At 41.6% G+C, this 20,012-nt stretch overlaps 1 protein-coding gene and 1 pseudogene across 2 annotated transcripts; one reads left to right on the top strand and one right to left on the bottom strand.

The window, feature by feature from the left end:
* The first annotated feature begins 575 nt into the window (after positions 1–575).
* LOC104428304 lies at positions 576–5,089 on the top strand (annotated as a pseudogene).
* Positions 5,090–12,260: 7,171 nt separating this feature from the next.
* Positions 12,261–16,331, bottom strand: LOC104414310 (probable E3 ubiquitin-protein ligase ARI8). Of its 2 annotated transcripts, XM_039301008.1 has the most exons (8): positions 16,020–16,331; positions 15,422–15,470; positions 14,764–14,936; positions 14,528–14,632; positions 14,359–14,447; positions 12,723–12,782; positions 12,489–12,578; positions 12,261–12,377 (listed from the first exon to the last, which is right to left on the bottom strand). In XM_039301008.1, the coding sequence occupies exons 3-8, from the start codon at positions 14,845–14,847 to the stop codon at positions 12,371–12,373; spliced, it is 435 nt and encodes a 144-aa protein (XP_039156942.1). In that variant the 5' UTR covers positions 14,848–14,936; positions 15,422–15,470; positions 16,020–16,331; the 3' UTR covers positions 12,261–12,370. The 2 variants fall into 2 exon arrangements, with proteins under 2 accessions (XP_039156942.1, XP_039156943.1); XM_039301009.1 differs by lacking the exon at positions 15,422–15,470.
* Positions 16,332–20,012: the final 3,681 nt, after the last annotated feature.

Here is a 20,012-nt window from a genome sequence, read left to right as displayed (position 1 = left end):
TTGTAACAAGACCAATTGCACCAGCCATGTTTTCACCACCAGTTTGCAGCCTTAAGTTGTTGTTTTGACACTCTCCCGCTACCCATCTCAGAGAAAAAACACTACTACTAGATTCACTGCCCTCAAACGAGCCAATTCAGGACATTTCATCTCGAAAGGCTGTCAAACGCCATCTCATGGCTTACCAGGAACAACCACACTCAAATCCACCAAGCGCGACATCTTTGAGTGCTGATTTCAACACTTTTTGTTGATTGATTTGGAAAACAAACACTGCCATCAACCTCATCTTGTTCTAACAAGTCACATAACAGTAATAGTGTCTATATCCGTTAATGGATGTGCCTTTAAGCGTCACTAGAAGTCTACACACGTGAGATCCATGCGCCCACATGCCATACGGTGACCTACCTTATAGAGTGACGTCATCGCCAGTGTCCTCATCATGTGCTGCACATCAATTAAATCCACTGGCTCCATTATTGATGTCATCCACCACGTCATTAGGACACATCCTCCTTCATGTCAGCACTTGCCATATCAATAGTCAAGAGACCTCCTTCCGGTCTAGCGATTCCTCTCACGACCATCGCTCCCTCCCGACGACGGGTCTTTCTCTCTCCACTCGATGGCCTCATCTCAGGGCGCCATTCTCTCGGCGTACTTCTTCCTAAATCTGCGACCGCAAGTCAGGTTCCATTTTTATTCGCCGGACTTTTATGTTCGCATCTTTGTTTTAGGGGAGAAAGCTTGGCCTAAATCTGCGACCAGAAGTTCGCTGGTTTATTGCTTCTGATTCTAAGCGCAGCAACGCGAGAAAGCTGAGGTGAACGGTGACAGAGGTGGAGGATAGAAGGCCATATAATCTCTCCTCCATTTCTCTCCCTCACCGTGACCTTATCCCTCCGTAAAGCCCCGCCTCTATCTCTTCCAGAAATATCTGCTCCTTCTTGCAGCCTCCCCAAAGCACCGAATTTCACTCCAAGTCCTGCGCCGCTGAGCGTTTTCCGGTGCCGTCTTCAATGGCTTGTCGGTCGCTGACCACGTCTTTCATTTGCCACGGCCAGTCTCTGGAGACGTCGAAGAAACCGACCCCGACGACGGCGGCGACGGGGTCTGCTGCGTCGGCTGGTGCCGTGGTTTCTCTGTCGTTTTTGGAGAAGCCTCACTTCAATTCCTTGCTCTGTTCGTCCAGCGAGTGCCATGTCCGAAGACCCTTTGGGCTTTTAGAAAGTGGGTGCGTGAAAAGGTGCGGCCTTAGGAGGTGCCTGAGCAGCTTCGTGATGTCTGCCATCACCACGCCGAACTCGGTGCTGAGCGAGGAGGCTTTCAAGAAGTTGGGACCGGTGGGTTCTCGGAGAGCGAGGTTGACGCGAGTGAGGATGAGGGCGGCTTCGTGTCTGAGGGCGGCGAGGCTGAGAGTGTGAGCGAGGACGAGCTTGCTCTCTCCAAGCTGGGTTTGCCTCAGATGCTCGTGGAATCTCTTAAGAAACGTGGCATTACCCATCTCTTTCCCATTCAAGTATGCTTTATCCTTTGTTTCCTTCCCCTGTGTTATCCAATATTTTCGCTTTGGTATGAATTGCTGTTGTTTATTGTTGGCTGAGTTTTTCTTTGTTTGAGCATACTTAGTTGGCTGGAAAATTAAGTAGAAAACCTTGACCTTTGTTAATGTGCTAGTCAAACCACAGATGGAGTTAAGTGCAGGCAATCATAATAGGTATTCTGGGATGTTCTGTTGTAGCTTACATTAGATGACTATCCTATGCTGCAAATTGAGCTGTTCAACACTAAGATGTTGTTGGGACTAAGGCTTTACACAGGCAGAATTGGTTTTTTCTAATCAACTCGATATTTGGTTTCTTTACTTTTGCCAGCACTAGGATAGTTCACTCATCACTCATTACTTTTCCCCCTTCGTTGTTCACTCTACTAAAGTTTCTTCATGTTTTCAATGGCAAACTCAGGTTCCTTGTACTATTCTGTGATTGTTAGAGAGTGGTGTTAACCCCCGGGCTTGACGGGCATGATTTAATTGCTCATGCAAAGACTGGAACGGGGAAGACTTTAGCTTTCGGGATTCCATACTGAAGCGTCTTACTGATGGTGATGAACATAGAAGTCCAAGGTATTTGAGTAATAATTTTAATTATCTTGGTGACCTCCAATGTTTGAGCATTTTTCTAATGACAGATTATACTGTAAATGTCTCTTAGACGTGGGCGACTTCCTAGAGTTTTGGCCCTAGCACCAACGAGGGAATTAGCAAAACAAGCAGAGAAAGAAATTAAGGAATCTGCACCTTACTTAAACACCGTGTGTGTTTATGGTGGAGTTTCTTACATTACCCAACAAAGTGTCCTTTCCCGGGGGGTCAATGTAGTTGTCGGGACTCCCGGTCAAATCATTGATATGATCAACGGTAACAGCCTTAAATTGGGAGAAGTGGAATTTTTGGTACTTGATGAAGCTGATCAGATGCTTGCCGTTGGTTTTGAGGAAGATGTGGAAGTGATCTTGGAAAAGCTTCCCTCACAGCGACAGAGCATGCTTTTCTCTGCCACAGTGCCTGGTTGGGTGAAGAAACTGGCGAGAAAGCACTCGAACAATCCTTTGACAATTGACTTGGTAAAGTTCTTCTCTCAATAACAATCTCTGTCTCCGTCTGCCCAAACTTCTTGCTTGATCCGATATTGGGTATAGGCCTGAATTTTTGCATAGTACAGTCGTAGAAATGGAGGAATGTGGCTCATCAAAATGTCGTGTGATGGCTTATGTGGTTTACCTGCTCTTTATTTTCCTGATGTAGGTTGGAGAACAAGATGAAAAACTCGCAGAGGGAATTAAAATTTATGCCATATCAGCAACTCCAACTTCAAAGCGTACCATTCTAAGTGATGTTGTCATGGTAGGAGATGCTTCCCTCATATTTGATATCTTTTTCCCCAATCAAGATGCTTATTTGATTCACTAACATTTGCATATGGATGTCTCCCATTAGGCATATGTCCTGAATTTCTCTACATGCTGTTTCTTAAGATTCTTCCTGCTTAGTGGAAGAAGGCTTTGATTTTGTTCTTGCCTACATGCTTTATGGTAGGCTTTAATAGATTGTGCTTTTACTAGATAAATGACCTTTTCGTATATCTATCTTACGTGTATGCGAAAGGTGGGAAGACCATTGTTTTCACTCAGACTAAAAGAGATGCAGATGAGGTGTCAATGGCATTAACGAGTATCATTGCCTCTGAAGCATTGCATGGGGATATCTCTCAGCATCAGAGGGAGAGAACTCTGTTTCCGGCAGGGGAAGTTCACTGTTCTTGTTGCTACTGATGTTGCATCTCGTGGGCTGGATATCCCTAATGTTGATCTCGTAGGTTATTTAGCTTTTTATGTTTGTTTACCTGCACGATTAGTTAGTCCTCTCACAAAGCTATGTGTATAAGATTAACAAGAGTATGCAACTCCTAATGCCAGGTCATCCACTATGAACTGCCAAATGATTCAGAGACTTTTGTCTATCGGTCTGTTCGTACTGGACGCATCGGGAAAGAAGGAACGGCTATCTTGATGTATACAAGTAGTCAAAGGAGAACTGTCAGATCCATTGAGCGAGGTGTAGGTTGCACATTTGAGTTTATTAGCCCTCCAGCAATGCATGAAGTTTTGGAGTCATCCGCTGAGCAAGTTGTTGCGACCCTCAAAGCGGTTCATCCTGAGTCTGTAGGGTTTTTCACTCCAACAGCACAAAAACTAATTGAAGAGCAAGGTGTAAATGTTCTAGCCGATGCTTTGGCTCATTTGAGTGGTTTTTCGCAACCTCCTACATCTCGGTCTCTTACAAATCATGAGCAGGTAAATTAGAGACATGTGTGGCAATTTTGTTTGTCATCTGTGCTTCTATAACCCTACCTTTTAATAGATTTAGGAAAAGATTTAGGAAAAGAAGTGGTTGCTTATTGGAGCACAGACCATTGATGTTGGGAAAATAATTTGTTGATCCTATGTGCTGTCAAATTTTGAGAAAGTGCATTTATATAGCCATTGATACCAATTGGTCTTTCAGAACATGGTTTTTGTATGTTTCTGCTGATTAACTGGTAATTTGAGATTATGGAAAATTGTGCCTGCTGCTGTATCTTATAATGTTCTACTGGACAAATGTGTTGTAGGGTTGGGTTACGCTGCAATTGACTCGGGATCCATCTTATTCTAGAGGTTTCCTTTCTGCCCGATCTGTCATTGGATTTCTATCTGATGTGTATTCTCCAGCGGCAGATGAACTAGGGAAGATATATTTGGTTGCAGATGAAAGGGTATCTACCAAACCAGAGCACTATCTTTATAAATTTTCCCATTATAGTTTCGTTCTTGGCTGTACATTTTTTTCATATAGTTTATGGTGCCAATGACAGGTTCAAGTGGCGGTTTTTGATCTTCCTGAGGAGATTGCAAAGGAGTTGCTGAGTCAGCCAACACCACCTGGGAAAACTATTACAAGAATTTCCAAGGTTGTATGAGGGCTTAAGATACCTCATAGGGTTGAGATTACTATGGTTCACTTAAATGCAGTTGCTTCCATGCTTAGATATTGCCATAGCGTCGGTTTTGGTGCTAATTGCATTTTTAGAGCTAATTCACTTTTCTTTTATATTGACAGTTACCTGCTCTGCAAGATGATGGGCCCCCTAGTGATTTCTATGGTAGATTTTCTAGCAGAGACGAGAGTCGTCGGCCAAGTCCTAGAGACCGGAGAGGATCGAGATCGTCCCGAAGTTGGGGCAGTGGTCGTGATGCTGATGATGATGTTGGTCTATTTAGACGTGGTGGCCAAGGTTCCAGAATTGAAAATAGCTGGAGTCGCCCCTCACATTGATTGGCTTATAGGTGGTAGGCGATCCAGTAGGCCATCTTCGAGGGACAGGTATATCTTTCTGCCTATGCAAATCTTGCGAGTATTCCCTGAGCAATTTTGTCCACTCTTGGTACATATGGAATTGATGTAGCATTGCGGACTTGTGTTGGACATTTGATACATTATCCTCCATCGTTTAGCAAATATATTCATTTTCAATCACCAATGACATACTTGACATGGCCATGTAAATCTCACTGATATGGCATTGTGTCATGACAGGAGCTTCAGAGGATCGTGCTTTGTATGTGGGCATGCGGGGCACATGTGGTATTCGAATGCCCCAAAGTAAGCAAGATTACTGATTGTATTTATTTAAATGTGTTGCTTTCCATACACCGAGCAAAAAGTGGAGGGTCCTACTCTGCTGCTGCCTTTGTGTAGAGAAAAGTTACTTTGTATTATTCAATAAACTTTAATATATATTAAAGACTAATTTACCCTTCTTACTCCTAACACTCCCCCTCAAGCCGGGAGCATAAATATTAATCATGCCCAGCTTGTTACAAATATGTTCTATCCTCCCATTACCCAAGGACTTAGTAAAGATGTCGCAAGTTGTTCATTGGTTCGAACATGACCGGGAAGAATTACTCCATTCCGCAACTTCTCTCGGATAAAATGACAATCAACCTCAATGTGTTTTGTTCTCTCATGAAACACGGGGTTGGGAGCTATATGCACAGCTAGCTTTATTATCGCACCACAGAGTCATGGGTACTAAATCTTTAAAGCCTAACTTTCAGTCAATAACGTCGAATCCACACTAATTCACACGTCACTTGTGCCATGGCTCTATATTCGACTCAGCACTAGAGCGAGCAACAACACTTTGTTTCTTACTTTTCCATGATACCGATTTCCTCCGACTAAGGTACAATATCCAGTAGTTGATCTTCTATCATCTAGAGACCCAGCCCAATCAGCATCAGAAAAACCTTCAACTTTGTTATGACCATGGTTTTGGTAGAGAATTCCTTTTCCCGGAGCTTTCTTCAAATACCTCAATATCCGAATAACTGCATCCCAGTGAGATGTACGAGGGGAAGACAAAAATTGGCTTACTACACCGATGGGGAAAAGCAATGTCTGGTCGAGTAACTGTAAGATAATTCAGCTTACCTACCAGTCTTCTATATCTCGGGATTATTAAGAATTTCTCCTCCATCAGCAACTAATTTAACCCCTTGTTCCATGGGTGAATCAAGAGGCTTTGATCCCAAACATACCTGTCTCAGTGAGCAAATCCAATACATATTTTTTTTGCTGTGAGAACAACACCTTTTTGTGATTGTGCCACTTCGATTCCTAGGAAATATTTCAATTTTCCTAAATCCTTAGTTTGAAACATTCAAGTTGAAGATAGGCTTTTAGCTCGGCTATACCAACAAAGTCATCTCCCGTGATGATAATATCATCAACATACACAATCAAGAATAGTTTGCCTCCCTCGATTGTTTATAAAAGAAAGAATGATCATTTCCACATCTTGATAGCCCAAAAGACAATACAACCTCAGAAAATCTTCCAAACCATGCTCGTGGAGATTGTTTCAAACCATATAAAGATTTTTTTTAATTTGCAAACTAGTCCAGACTCCCCCTGAGCAACAAACCCCGGAGGTTGCTCCATATAAACTTCCTCATGAAGAGTGCCATTCAAGAAAGCATTCTTAACATCAAGCTGAAATAAAGGCCAATTATACGTTGCAGCAAGAGAGACGAATACGAACAGTAAGTAAGTTTGGCAACGGAGAAAATGTGTCTAGATAGTCAACTCCATACACCTGAGCATACCCTTTTGCAACAAGTCTTGATTTTAAACGAGCAAGAGAACCATCGGGGTTAACTTTTACAGCATACACCCATCGACAACCAATAGCAGTTTTGCCTAGAGGAAGTGGTACTAAGTCCCAAGTTTGATTAATCTCAAGAGCACTCAATTCTTCTTCCATTGCTATCCTCCAACCAGAATTTTGTAATGCCTCGGTGACAGACTTGGGGATAGAATATTGTTCAACAAGTAGTTAAAAAGGCTTGAAAAGTAGGAGACACGAAGAGTGAGAAATAAAATTTGCAATAGAATGTTGAGTACAAGTACGTGTACTTTTGCGATGAGCAATAGGAAGATCAAGATCGGATACAAGAGGAGGGACAACTAATGGCGGATCGGAGTCGAAGTCGACGTAGTAGTGACATGAGGAGCAAGGGGAGTGAGTAGTAGCATCACGATGACGTCGTGTATAAACTCGGGAGAGGAGGTGGTTTCTCTGTAGATACCGGGGAAACATTGGGAATAGTAGACCGAATGATGGTCACATACAAGTTTTCATCTAATTCGGACACATCAATTGGAACATTATGATAAGGAGTGGATTCAAAAAATGAAACATCAGCTGTTACAAAATATTTTTTTTCAGTAATGGAGAATAACAACGATATCCCTTTTGAGTGCGGGAATAACCCATAAACATACACTTGAGTGCCTTGGGATCAAGTTTTGATACTCCGGGTCGATGATCACGAACAAAATAGACACAACCAAAAATACGGGGTGGTAAGACAAACAGTGATTCACTAGGAAGCAAGGTGGAAAAAGAAATACCACCTTGCAGAATAGAAGAAGGCATGCGATTAATGAGATAACATGCGTTAGAACAAGATCAGACCAAAAGGTTTCGGTACCTTCATCTCAAATAACATGGATCTAGTTACTTCTAATAAATGTCTATTCTTCCGTTCAGCAATACCATTCTGTTGTGGAGTATCAGGATAGGAAGATTCATGGATCATACCATGTTGAGTTATAAAATCAGAAAAGGATGTGGAAAAATACTCCTTAGCATTATCAAAACGCAGAACTTTAACACGCATGCCAAATTGAGTATAAATTTCAGATATAAATGCACGAAAAATAGAAAATAATTCTGAACGATCTTTCATTAAATATAACCAAGTAACTCGGAATAGTCATCGACAAAAGTAATAAAATATCTGAAACCCGAATTGGAAACCACACGACATGGACCCCAAATATCTGAATGAACTAATAAAAAAGGAGATGCTGATCGTTTAATGACTCGAGGTGTATAACTAACACGATGTAATTTGCACTCTAGATTAGAAAGAGATTGAAAACTAGAATCTAACTTTTGAAGACTACGTAGAGAAGGATGACCAAGACGACAATGGATTTGATGTGGGGACGCAACACTTGTGCAAGCAATCTGAAGAAGCATCTTCAAGTACATACAGCCCCCTTCCTCACGTCCTCTACCAATCGTCTTCTTCGTAGCGGATCCCGGAAGACACAAGAATCGGGATAAAAGTTACTGAACACCGAAAGTTTTTGGTTAACTTACTAACAGACATTAGGTTAAATGGAAATTGTGGAAGATAAAGCACTGAGGACAAAGGTAATGAAGGACTTGGGTTAACTGTGCCAATTCCCTTAACATGTGTAGGTGACCCATTGGCTAGAGTAACTATGGACGAAGATGGAGAAAAAGAGGAAAATATACCTGAAAGACGACATGTGATCGAAGCCCCCGAATCAATGATCCAAGGACGAGAAGTAGCCGAAAGACATGCGGTAGCATTACTGTCCGAGCCAAAGTAGCAAAGTGGAAGAAACAGCTGTGAGATTTGAGACTGTGTACCGAGCATATTCCTCACTGACATAACCACCACCTTGTCTTCGATGACCGTGGAGTATGGTCAATATTAGACGTCGTATTAGCAAACCGGTGTTGCTGCCACACGGTCTCCCATGTAGCTTGTAGCAAAATTTTTAAATATGACCAGGTTTGCTACAAGCAATGACAAACTCGTGTAGTTCCCGAATTATCGGTAGATATATGGAATTGTCCATAAGGATGCGATTACCTTGACCTCTCCTATTCCAATGCCTCGGCCTCCTCCTCGGACACCACGCCCACTATACCCGCCACGGGTTCCTCCATCACTCCTATTACCACTACCGGTTCGAGTGCAGGACACAAGGGCTGAACTCCCACCATAGATGTAGTATCCCGAGATGACTCACGAGATACTCGAAGAACTCGAGCAAATGTCGTGAGTGATGCTATATTCTCTCCTCCAAGAATCTGAGACCTAACATTTTCACATTCGGTAACCAAGACATCATAAGAATCCCATTACGGCCAATTGTTCCCTTTGACGTTGCATTTGTTGAACATCGGCTAAAATAGGAGAACACATTCAACTCCTCATACAATCTCTTAAAGTCTGCAAAGCCGAGTAATAGAGCGCCCCTTTCTTTCAAATCGATAAAACTCATGTGATAGCTCATAAATCCGTGACAAATTATCTTGGCACGAATACGGCACATTCAAATACTCCCATAGTTCTCTCGATTGTATCAATATGAGTTACCATGTCAACTATATTACTCTCCATAGAATTCAGCATTTGACCAAGAATACGTGCATCAACACCATCCCAAGTTACATCATCTCTAGGCTTAAACTCTGGTTAAGTGTCTATGTTGATTCCTGCACGTCAAAGTAAGCTTCACAATTTTCTTCCATTGGTGGAAGTTAGCACTACCTGCGAGCTTCTTATCGTAATTCGATTAGATGAAGAGGAAATCACCTCACTCATCACAAGTATTATTCTTCTCATCGCCCATTTTCCAAATAAGAATAAATAAACTCGACCTTAGCTTAGTCAAACAACTCAGCCTCAACAATTCAATAACCCAATATTACCACTATCAAATATAGTGACGAAGCTACCACACAACTTTCAAATCATCAAATAAATAAGCGCACTATACCCAAGCAGCAACTTGCTTCATTAATCAGCCAAATCAGCCAAATCAGCAACTAAATCAGCCAACCCAAGCAGCAACTTGCTTCATTAATCAGCCAAATCAGCCAAATCAGCAACTTTAAAGCAAATTCTAACCCACAAAATCATCCTATTGCACTCGTCGCTACCGCAACTTGTCTTCTTTCTCTCTCTAGAGTTTTCCCTCTTCTTCACCGACCCAGATCAGCAAAAAGAGGAAGTTCGTAGGTCAAAACCCCTGGTAGGCCAGCAAATCGCACAGGCACGAGCGCGTGGAAGTCGCTCGAGCAAGCCGTGCGAGCAGCGTGAGCGGCGCGAGCCGGGAGCGCGAGGACAGGCCCGCGAGCGAGCCGCGCGAGCGAGCTCCAGCGAGCAAGCCACGCGGGCGCCGCGCGGCGAGCCTCATGAGCAAGACGCGCGAGCGGCCGCGCGAGCAACGCGAGTGAGCTTCGCGAGGAGAAGCCCTCTTCCGGTGAACGGTGGTGGCGAGCCGACGGCGGTCCGGCGAGTCGACGGTGGCGGGGGCGGCCGCTCCGTCGTCTAGGTTAAACCCTAAGCTCGATACCATGTAGAGAAAAGTTACTTTGTATTATTCAATAAACTTTAATATATATACATAAAAAATAAACCCTAAAAGTGGTAAAGACTAATTTACCCTTCTTACTCCTAACACCGCCGCCACTGCCGCCACCGCCACCGCCACCGCCACCGCCATTTCTTTGTGCTCTACCTGCTTGTTTATAACAGGTTGGTCAGTGTCTTTGTGCTGGAGAGACAATGAAAAGAGTTACAGTGATCAATCCTAATTTAGCCCTGGAGCTTCGGTATGCTTGGCATGGACCCCAAGTCAATCCTGCTGACACTCCATACCAAATCGTTGATACTTAGCATCTTTTTTATAGTTTCCCTTTGGCTAGAGAAAGAACTCTTCTTTATACGAGTTATCATGTCAACGTAAAGGTGTGTTGGGATCAATTCTTATGAAACCTTATCTGGATCTTTTTGGAATGGGATGTCTCCTCCAATTTAGTTGCAAACGGTTGCTTTCATGGACTTGTGTCATCTGGCAATCTTACCATAGGCTTATGATGAAGATAAAACTAGTTTATAAGCTGACCATGCACGGGACAGGAACATCGGAAATTATCTTATGGTGTCTTGCAATTTTGCACGTTTTAGTGATAATTTGAGTGATTGTTGTATGTGCTTATGTTTCTGCCAATTATGGAAAATTGTGCCTGCTGATGAAAACAATGTCCCTTAGATCATTTTCGTGGCGCTCGCCGCCACATAATCGAATTAGGAGCTGAATCTTCATTTAGGTCGAGCTCTTATATAAAAGAAGTACAAAGGAGACAATTATATTCGAAGCTCTGTGAATTGGGTCGATCTTCATTTGAACTGGGAGTAGTAGGTCTAGGAACAGAGTGAATGGTATGCTAAAACCCTGAACTTTAAGGCAAAACGACAAATCTTAGCAGATCACTCGAAGTTCTAATACTAGCAAACTGAATAAACATGACAACCTAGATGCCTAGTAGATTAGGAAGGGAATTGCCCAACAAGTGTCTCAAATTTCAAATTTCATGGCAGAAGACAAGGTTGCAAGATATTATCACTCCCTCCACCTGCTTGATCATTAGAACTGTGACAATGACTTGCTCCCAAATTGGTTCCTTTTATGATGAGTACACCAAATCGTCCAGACTGAGTTTTCGCTATCTCTGTCCCATAGAATGAGCTATCAATGAACCAAAACAAAACCACCGCATCGATGGCTGAAGCCAACTCCTTGAAGAGGACGTGTATTATTGCATAGATAATATTCAGAACCATCTAAAATATCATTCTGCTCAAGACAAACACAGCCAACTCCTTGAAGAGGACGTGTATTATTGCATAGATAATGTCCAGAACCATCTAAAATATCATTCTGCTCAAGACAAACTACATAGAACATCAATTCGCATGTTACATGGTTACCTACGCCAGCAGCAAGGTCCCCTCTCTAGGATAAGGCTAAATGATCGGACTTATATTCCGGCCCCCATCCATTCGGCTGTCTCCTGATCCAAAGTCTCCACCACATCATAAGTGATGGATGTGATTACCCGCAAGAAGCCTGTGGTGAAGCTGGTGCATCCAGGGGGCCTCACCGAAACGCATAAAAAACAGATCACTGCTGCTGAAGTCATGAAGAAAAATCCCAGACACTTTGTGACTTGCCCTGACGTGTTCAAGTTCCCCTGGATAGCTGTTCAGCCTGAGTCGTTCTTGCAACCTGGTGACGTCTTTTATATCGTCCCATTCCATACAATCTGTGGCTTGCTGCGGCACAAAGCCTTTCCGTATGAGCTCTTGAATCAGCGGGAAAGCCCAGACTCCTGTGGAAGTGAAGATGAAGACAGTGAATGCACAAGTGAATTGTTTGAATTAAGATTGTGTCTGTATGATTCTTCTTTAAAAATAGTGAAAAGGAGATCTCCAAATGCATGCCAGAAAACTGAAAGATGCTGGCTTGGGAATGTTATGCAGGAAACCTCACATCCTCAAAAAAGCACTGTCTTGATCAATTGGGTGAGATCCTGCAGCAGCAGCAACAAGGCCTTGTTTCTCCACAAGGGTTTTTGATGAGGTTTCCTTAACAACTGAAACCAGCAATAGAACCTTTGAGATAATTTGACAACAGAGAAAGGGTAAAGGAAAGCGAATACTAGACTTGTTAAACCCAGAAAGCCAGGGAGAGATTCACCACTTACGGATTGATTGCTCGCCCATCGTTCATAATAATGAGTATATCGCTCCAATGAGTTTTTCGCCATCTCTCTTCTTCTCTCAGCCTCATCATACTACAAAAAGTTATTTTCACACGACCAAAACCAACAATGTTAGTTCCACAGTTCACATAACTTTGCCCAAGAAAAGCCAAAGTTTTTCAATTCCTACCGCTCCCTCTTGCTTAGCGGCCTCATAACGATTGCAGGCATAGAAACCCTTGGTTTTTCTCTATTGGCCGCTTACACTTTGGACAAGGCTTTGAATTGGCTAGAATCCTGCATATCATTTCATATCTGTTAGGAAAGCTGAGCAACAACCACATATTTGCACATAATGACATTTCTGGACACTTGAATCACTATTTTATTTAAGACTTCCTCAAAATTTTGCATCCAAATTAAGAAGATGTGGCAATTATTGGAGGGAGCACGACTGTCCAAATTCATTCTTAAAGGCAAACCTGAGGTAGGATTCCCAACATTTCACGTGAAATAAAGAGTCATATTCTTCCAGACATTCTGTAAAACCTCAGCTCTATCCTGTCATCCCACTTTAACAAAACATATTGCCACACCAAATCATGAAAGAACAACCGGCACTAGGTTGATCAAACTTTAGCATGTCCCATCACAACATTCTCCACAAGGTCAATTTTATTTCTATAAAAGAGCTTCAATTCCATTCACACAGGTTGTCAACATGGCACCAACAAGTTCACAAATAACAAACTCTCCAAACATATATTTTCAGCGTGAATCCCCGGCCTGCTCTGATAAACTGGGTATGACCCAAAAGGCAGACAAAATAACAGAGAGATAAGCCCGATAAAACCGTCCAGAAACAGGATAAAAAGACTCCAGTAGGAAAGGTGACATCAAAACAATAGTGTTAATTTTGACAACACCATATCAGTCATTAAAAGTATTCTAGAAAACCCATCCCAGTCAGATCTGTTGAAGCGCCTCCTACCACTACTAGCTCAATCAAAGCTTCGAAATGTAGCAGAGTGATTGGACTCCATTTCCATCGGTCCCATCCACCACCCTCAACAGAAAAAGACCTTATCCTATAAATTTTCATATTGATAGACATTTGTCGAGTCAGAAGGATGATGAATGTAGAATTTTAAGATCGAGCACAAATATAGACACTTAAACAAAGTCTACCTGGTATCTCCAAAGATTTCCACCGTCCCCCCCCAAAAAAAAAAAAAAAATCAACTGGAAAACTATATAGGGAAAATAACACTAGTCAGTTTCCATGCAAGCATTGACTTGTTATATAATCCATATAGATGGTTCTTCCCGCCTGTTGGTAGTTCTATATTTGTATAGGACCAGATGGGAGTAATAAACATGCATAAATAAATCAAAAGGAGAATTGCAGCGGCTAAACTTAGTATTTTTCCTAAAATAAGAAAAAAGAAATGACACATTTAGAATTGCTGTATGTTCAAACTTCAAACTGACATGGGTGACATCACTATCCTCTAGACAAATCATCCAATTTAGCATTATTGGATCTCCTCCAGAGAAAATATGTGAATGCACTAACCAAGGATTCCAAATTTAACTACAGAAAGGAGATAATTGTGGAACTCCTGTATGCAGTCGACTGGTTGATTTTAGAAGGTCCAAAGGTTACACCATATATGATAGCCCTTTAGGCCGTCAAATATCTCATACTGCTGATAAAAGCATGCCAACATAGGACTATCTATGTCCAACCTACTAAGTAAGTCACATAAAACATTCTTGTTTCTTGAAAGAGGAAAGACCACACAATCCGCTGTACACCATTGTCATAGAACCCCAATGATGGCAAATTCTACATGCTTAAAGTTATATGTACCAGTTCATGTTTTCAGATTCAGCACTGTTCTTCATGATCCACTGTGCCACAGTGCCACAATCTACTGGACGGTGAGCTTCCTCTGTACACTGCAGCAGATCAAATCAAAAGTATGTCAACACACTACTTGCTACATATTGATACAAGAAATTTCCAAAAAGAAGCTTGCATTCCAGCAAAAGTTGAAAGAGCATTGGCTGGAAACATTGTAACCTTCACTGCCAGCAATATATTCTACAGCGTATTCACAACCAGGGGCAGGACACCACTTGGTCTGGCAGTAGGAAAATGAGGTAAAGGAAGATATTTCATTTAACAGGCACCCAGTAGTGCAAAGTCATTGTCACACTTTAAAAATAAAATAAAAACTTCAGACAAAGAAAAAGAATACAGTTGCACATATACCTTTCTATTGTCTTCAATGTATGAGCGAAGAAGATATTGAGAATACTTTTTCTTATCTTCTTTAGGCGCTAATAGACTTATCATGTCTTGACCGACGGCAGCACCACAAGATGGATCAGGACATCTCAATGTTAAACATCCAGGACCATCGTTTATTGATGTGCTTATGTAACCTATCACAACGCTTGAATTCATTAAATGACAGCAAAGACGCAGGAGTAAAAGCATGCAAATTTCTAAGGTGCACAGTTAATCCAAAGAAATACTTCCAAGAGAGTCATATCTATCAGCTGAAGACAAACACACAGAGATGATGTTTGGTAATAGTCACACATCTTTTTGTTGGGGGTACTTCTTTTCAACAAAATGATAGAGCTAGGACTGCTTCAAAATACAATAGCCAAGAAGCAAATCTCCAAAATCAGCTACAGAGTGCTATTGCCTTTTCCAGTCCCACTCTCACATTTCACACATTTTCATTTTCCTCTACAGTCTACAGGAACTCAAAGCCCCTGCAGGCTGCAGCTTTTCCAAGAAGCAACCCTCAGAAAGATATGACCAAGGGATAATAAAACAAATTCTAGCTGTCACCTTGCAAACATACACATCCGAATAAACAAAATTAACATTAGCTGAGGCCTGCTGGTTAGAGACTTACTATGAACATGTATGCACCATCTTAAATTGATGATTATATTCTCAAAGACCTAGATGGAAAGAAAAGATAACATCATTTTGGATAGCAATGGAAAAATCTATTAAATGATTAAAGAAGTTCCTGAAAAACAGCTCTAACACATTAGTTCTTGAGCAAGAAACCCTTCCGTAATAACCAAACATGCCCCAAAATCTCAGATTACTTCAAAAGGCAAAAGAGCCAATATTCAACCATAGATTACAATAAACAACGAAAGAACCAAGATATGTTAACAGTCATTCTTTAGATAACTAGCTATAGATAGTGAAGATTGTGAAGACATTGCATATAACAACCCAAAGATCGGGATGACAACAGTGGGAAATCAGACAAAACCTTAGTACTGTTAAAATTCAAGTAAATAATCGAAAGAATCAAGGCAATGCTAAATGTAGAGGCAAATAATTGAGCGACATCTCAGATATATGCTTCCATCCTTAGACTGGTGAGACTAGCATCTGTAAGTTCGCTTATGTAAGAACAACATTGCAGCAAACAATGCACTTGACAGCAGCATCAAGTCATGAATCACCAGAACTAAGCAGAGTCCTTGTCTTACCTTTTGCTTATTGCCGTCAAGTTGACCAAACGATGCATGACCGGCCTTCCATCAGGGCAGTTCCAAGGAGACTTGAGATCTGCCAAGTGCTCAAGTATATGCACGAAACATGGTCGGACAGCAAGCAAATTAAATCACTGTCGTTTTGTCATGAATGGTTCGCCTAAGCTTTCTCACGTTGCTGTGTTAGAATCAAAAGCAATAAACCAGCGAACTTCTGGTCGCAGATTTAGGCCAAGCTTTCTCCCCCAAAACAAAGATGCGAACATAAAAACCTGGGAAATAAAATCGAATTGACTTGCGGTCGCAGATTTAGGGCTTCTCGAGGGATTGCTTCAAACGGGGCGGAGTGATTGCTTCTCCGTCACAAGTCAAGGGATGGAGAGAGGCGAGCAAAATCGGCCGTCGGGAGAGAGCGCGATTTAGGAAGAAGTGCGCTGAGAGAATGGAGCCTTGAGATGAGGCCGTCAAGTAGAGAGAGAAAGGCCGTCGTCGGGAGGGAGCGACGGTCGTCAGAGGAATAGCTAGACCGGAAGGAGGGAGGAAGAGAGAGCAAAGAGGAGAGAGAAGACAGAGGAGAGAGAACGCCCTTTCCACTTTATTTAAATGCCCACGTTGGTTTAAATTGGACCGACGTGGGAGAGAAGAAAGAGCCAACATGGACCTGCCAGCGGACAGGTGTCGACCCGTGAATGGATCAAGCACAAATGACGTGGTCCCTTTAGGGTACCTAATATTTTCTCTATACATATCAATGTATATAATATAATTTAGAACCCTTAGCTATTAAGAAAATCCTGCATCACATGACAACGCTCCAGATTCTTGATGGCTCACCGTCAAGATAGATAGGGGGAAATAAGAGTTTCCAAATAGATAGCATATTCGATGAAGAAAAGGCGGTCCGGATCATCTTTGTAGGGATAATCTTTGTAAGTATTATCCTCCAGATTGAACAGAATCAGCTGGTCCATATTTAGCAAAAAAATGATTTTTCCGCTGCTTGTGCACACGAGGGGGATAGCAACCTTACAGGCATCTAGGCAATCAACACTGAACCAATTTGTCCATGATCCTCCTCTCCTATACTCATCCGTTATCCATGTGTGGATGTGGTTACCATAGCGGCTATATATGAACAGACTAGTCCCGTGAATCCCGAGTCCCCGGGAAAGTCCATCCCTTTCGACTTCAGGAGCCGAAAGCACCCGGTGGAATTTCTCTTCCGATAAATCAAGTGACAAAATCCCACTCTTGCCCCACTCATAGACGTGCCAGTGTAAGGCCCCCTTCCAATAAACTCCGTTGTCACAAACAACGAGACGGCTTTCTTCGATTTCTTCGATTGGGAAATATCCTTCTCCAAGAACCGGACTTAAGCGAAAATATTGCCGCCCCCAAAATCGATCGAAATATTCGTGGATGCCCTCTACTATTTTGTAGTCATCAGATCGAGGGTCATATCCAAGTCCATAGAATGACCCATTTTGACGCTCAAGAAACTCATATTCTTCCTCGAGACCGGAAGGGGCAACTCCCTATATTCCCTAGTGGTCGGGTTATATATTAGAAAAATGCCAGAGACAAGAAAACAAACCAGGCCATCACAGGACCCCACGATCCGCCAATTGCTGTCAGGTTTGATCGTTTTGATGTTATGTGGTACCGCCACACAACCCTCATTGGCGTCGAGGGTTTTGTAATCTATGGTCTGGTTGCCGCCGATGAGAATTCTCTGCCTAGGAATTAAATCCCCTGCCTTGAGCCTCTGCAGATGCGACTTGGCGAAGCCTGGCTCAGAGATTAGAGACCGCCACCGTTTGCAGACGAATTTGGATCGCGCCAACGACTCGGCCGGAACCCTCAAGAATATGTCGATGAGAATAGAATCGGGCAAACTTTCAGCCATTAGTTTCGGCAAATAGCAACAGCAGCCTGTTCATCGGCAAGGTTTTGAGTTAACAAGTGTACAACAACAATAATTCAAGAGTCAAAAGAGGCGTTTTTACTCGGGAGGATCTCGGTTGAGGTCGATTGGGTCGGCTATTGGCCGTAGGCGTGGCTTTCTCGAGAGCTCACGAGGCCGTCGACGGAGCCGGCCGGCGACGGCGGCGGTCGCGCGGTGGAGTCCGGCGGCTGGGCGGAGGAGGCGAGGCGGAGGGAAGCGAGAGAGAGCGAGCGGGCGTGTGGGGTCGCGTTTCCCGATTCCTAGAAATCGTTGCCTGTGAACTGGTTTTATATAACCACTGAACCTCAGTGGGCCACCATTCCAACTGGTTTTATATGTGCTGTCTTACCGACGAAAAAAATAAAAAATAAAAACTGGTTTTACATTATGTCTTACCAACCAAAAATAAATAAATAAAAAAAACACTCGCCCTATGAATTTCCCATAATATCCTTGGCAGAACAATAATTCAAGCACCGGACTTCACCTCTCTATCTTCTCTCGTCTTCATTGAAAAAGGGTTCCATCTTTGCCAATAGGTAAAACAATCGATCACTTAATTTTTCCAATTTTTAATATGATTTCTGAGATATTGATAAATATTCAACATAATCTCTAATTTATATAAAATATTTACAAGTTTGGAATCAAATCAAATAAGTTAAAAATTTATAATAATATTGCACATTATATTAAAGTTTAGAGACCGCGTTAAATGAATTAAAAGTTCAGGAATAATATTGTACATTAAATTTAAAGTTCATAATTTATTTGTGTAAATTTTCTTTTGTAAGAATTAAAGTTTTCTCGAGCAGCATATGAAACAATGATTTTACTCATATCAACCTTAAAACATGAAGCTAAAGCAAAATAAATTACTACAAGTGTCTAAGGGTGGTCAAGGCTTTTAGCTCCATCAAAATATTGGCTATATCCCAAAATGACCGTGATTATCTAAAAGTTAAGGGAACGTTTAAACCTTAAATTTATCACTTTAAGTGATTGATACATTGGTCAGTTTTAATAAATGGCTAATATGGGTTTTACCTATTTTCTTTTCAATTTTTTCTTCTTGTTTCCTTCTTCTTCTTTTTACCTTTTCTTTTTCCTTAATTTCTCTTTGCCATCTTCTTGTTCTATTGTGAGCACACATAAAACCTAAGCTTGCAGTAGCTGGCCATCCGCTTTGTCGTGTGGCCTCCATCTCCATCACGCCTTTGTGAGCCTCGCAACGCCATCGCCTATGCCGACCCGAGGTTATTGACCTTTGTTCGAGGACCGGGATGACATTTTGTTCTTGTAGCTTATTTTTCTAATGGGAAATTTCTTCTTTTGAAGTGAAAATATATAAATCAAGGAACGGTAGAATGGAAGGACAAAAGTTTTGGGAAGCAACATGAAAAGAGGGGAAAGTCGAGCAAGCGCGGGTCTTTTGATGGGCCATTTGAATCTTTCGCAGGCATGAATTGAAGCTTAGGGGGACCTTTTCACCTGGCCATTGTCGAAGGTTTTTTTTCTTTTCTTTTTTCGAGATATTCAACTCAAGAGACACATGTCGATTTTCAAACTAATTTGAGTTGAACGATGCTTGCTACATCATACATCAACACACCGTTTTTGTAATTTGAGTTGATACGACAAAAAACTTTAAATTGATACATTTTGGAATATTTTCTAATTTGAGTTGCTGTTTTTGTAATTTGAGTTGATACTACTAAAAACTTTAAATTGATACATTAATAACAAAAAATCATGAATTGGTACACTTATAACACCGTTTTGTAATTTAGTTTACAACAAAAAACTTTAATTTTGATAAAATTTATGCAAAAATTGCTGATTGTTAACTTATAACAAATTTAGGTAATTTTCGTTAAAATGTACTATGTGTATTGGCTTTTGATTTCTAGTGGTATTAATCTAAATAACGGAGAGTGAATTTGTAATGGATGTACTAATTTGGGTTTTTACTTTTTGATGATTAAAAATTAATTTAGGATGAACCAAATGATGCTATCCAACCCATTAGAATCATTCTGAAAGAT

Source organism: Eucalyptus grandis, chromosome 8 (genome assembly GCF_016545825.1).
Source record: "Eucalyptus grandis isolate ANBG69807.140 chromosome 8, ASM1654582v1, whole genome shotgun sequence".
Taxonomy (NCBI): domain Eukaryota; kingdom Viridiplantae; phylum Streptophyta; class Magnoliopsida; order Myrtales; family Myrtaceae; genus Eucalyptus; species Eucalyptus grandis.
The sequence above is the reverse complement of the archived record's forward strand: the minus strand, read 5'-3'. Positions and strand labels throughout refer to the sequence as shown.

Excerpts from the sequence above, each read along its gene's own strand:
- LOC104414310 (XM_039301008.1), bottom strand. The coding sequence starts at position 14,847 with ATGATAAGTCTATTAGCGCCTAAAGAAGATAAGAAAAAGTATTCTCAA. Across the intron at positions 14,448-14,527 it reads CTTTCAACTTTTGCTGGAAT|TGTACAGAGGAAGCTCACCG; the intron begins GCAAGCTTCTTT and ends GATCTGCTGCAG. Across the intron at positions 12,783-14,358 it reads GAATCTGAAAACATGAACTG|GATTCTAGCCAATTCAAAGC; the intron begins GTACATATAACT and ends AATGATATGCAG.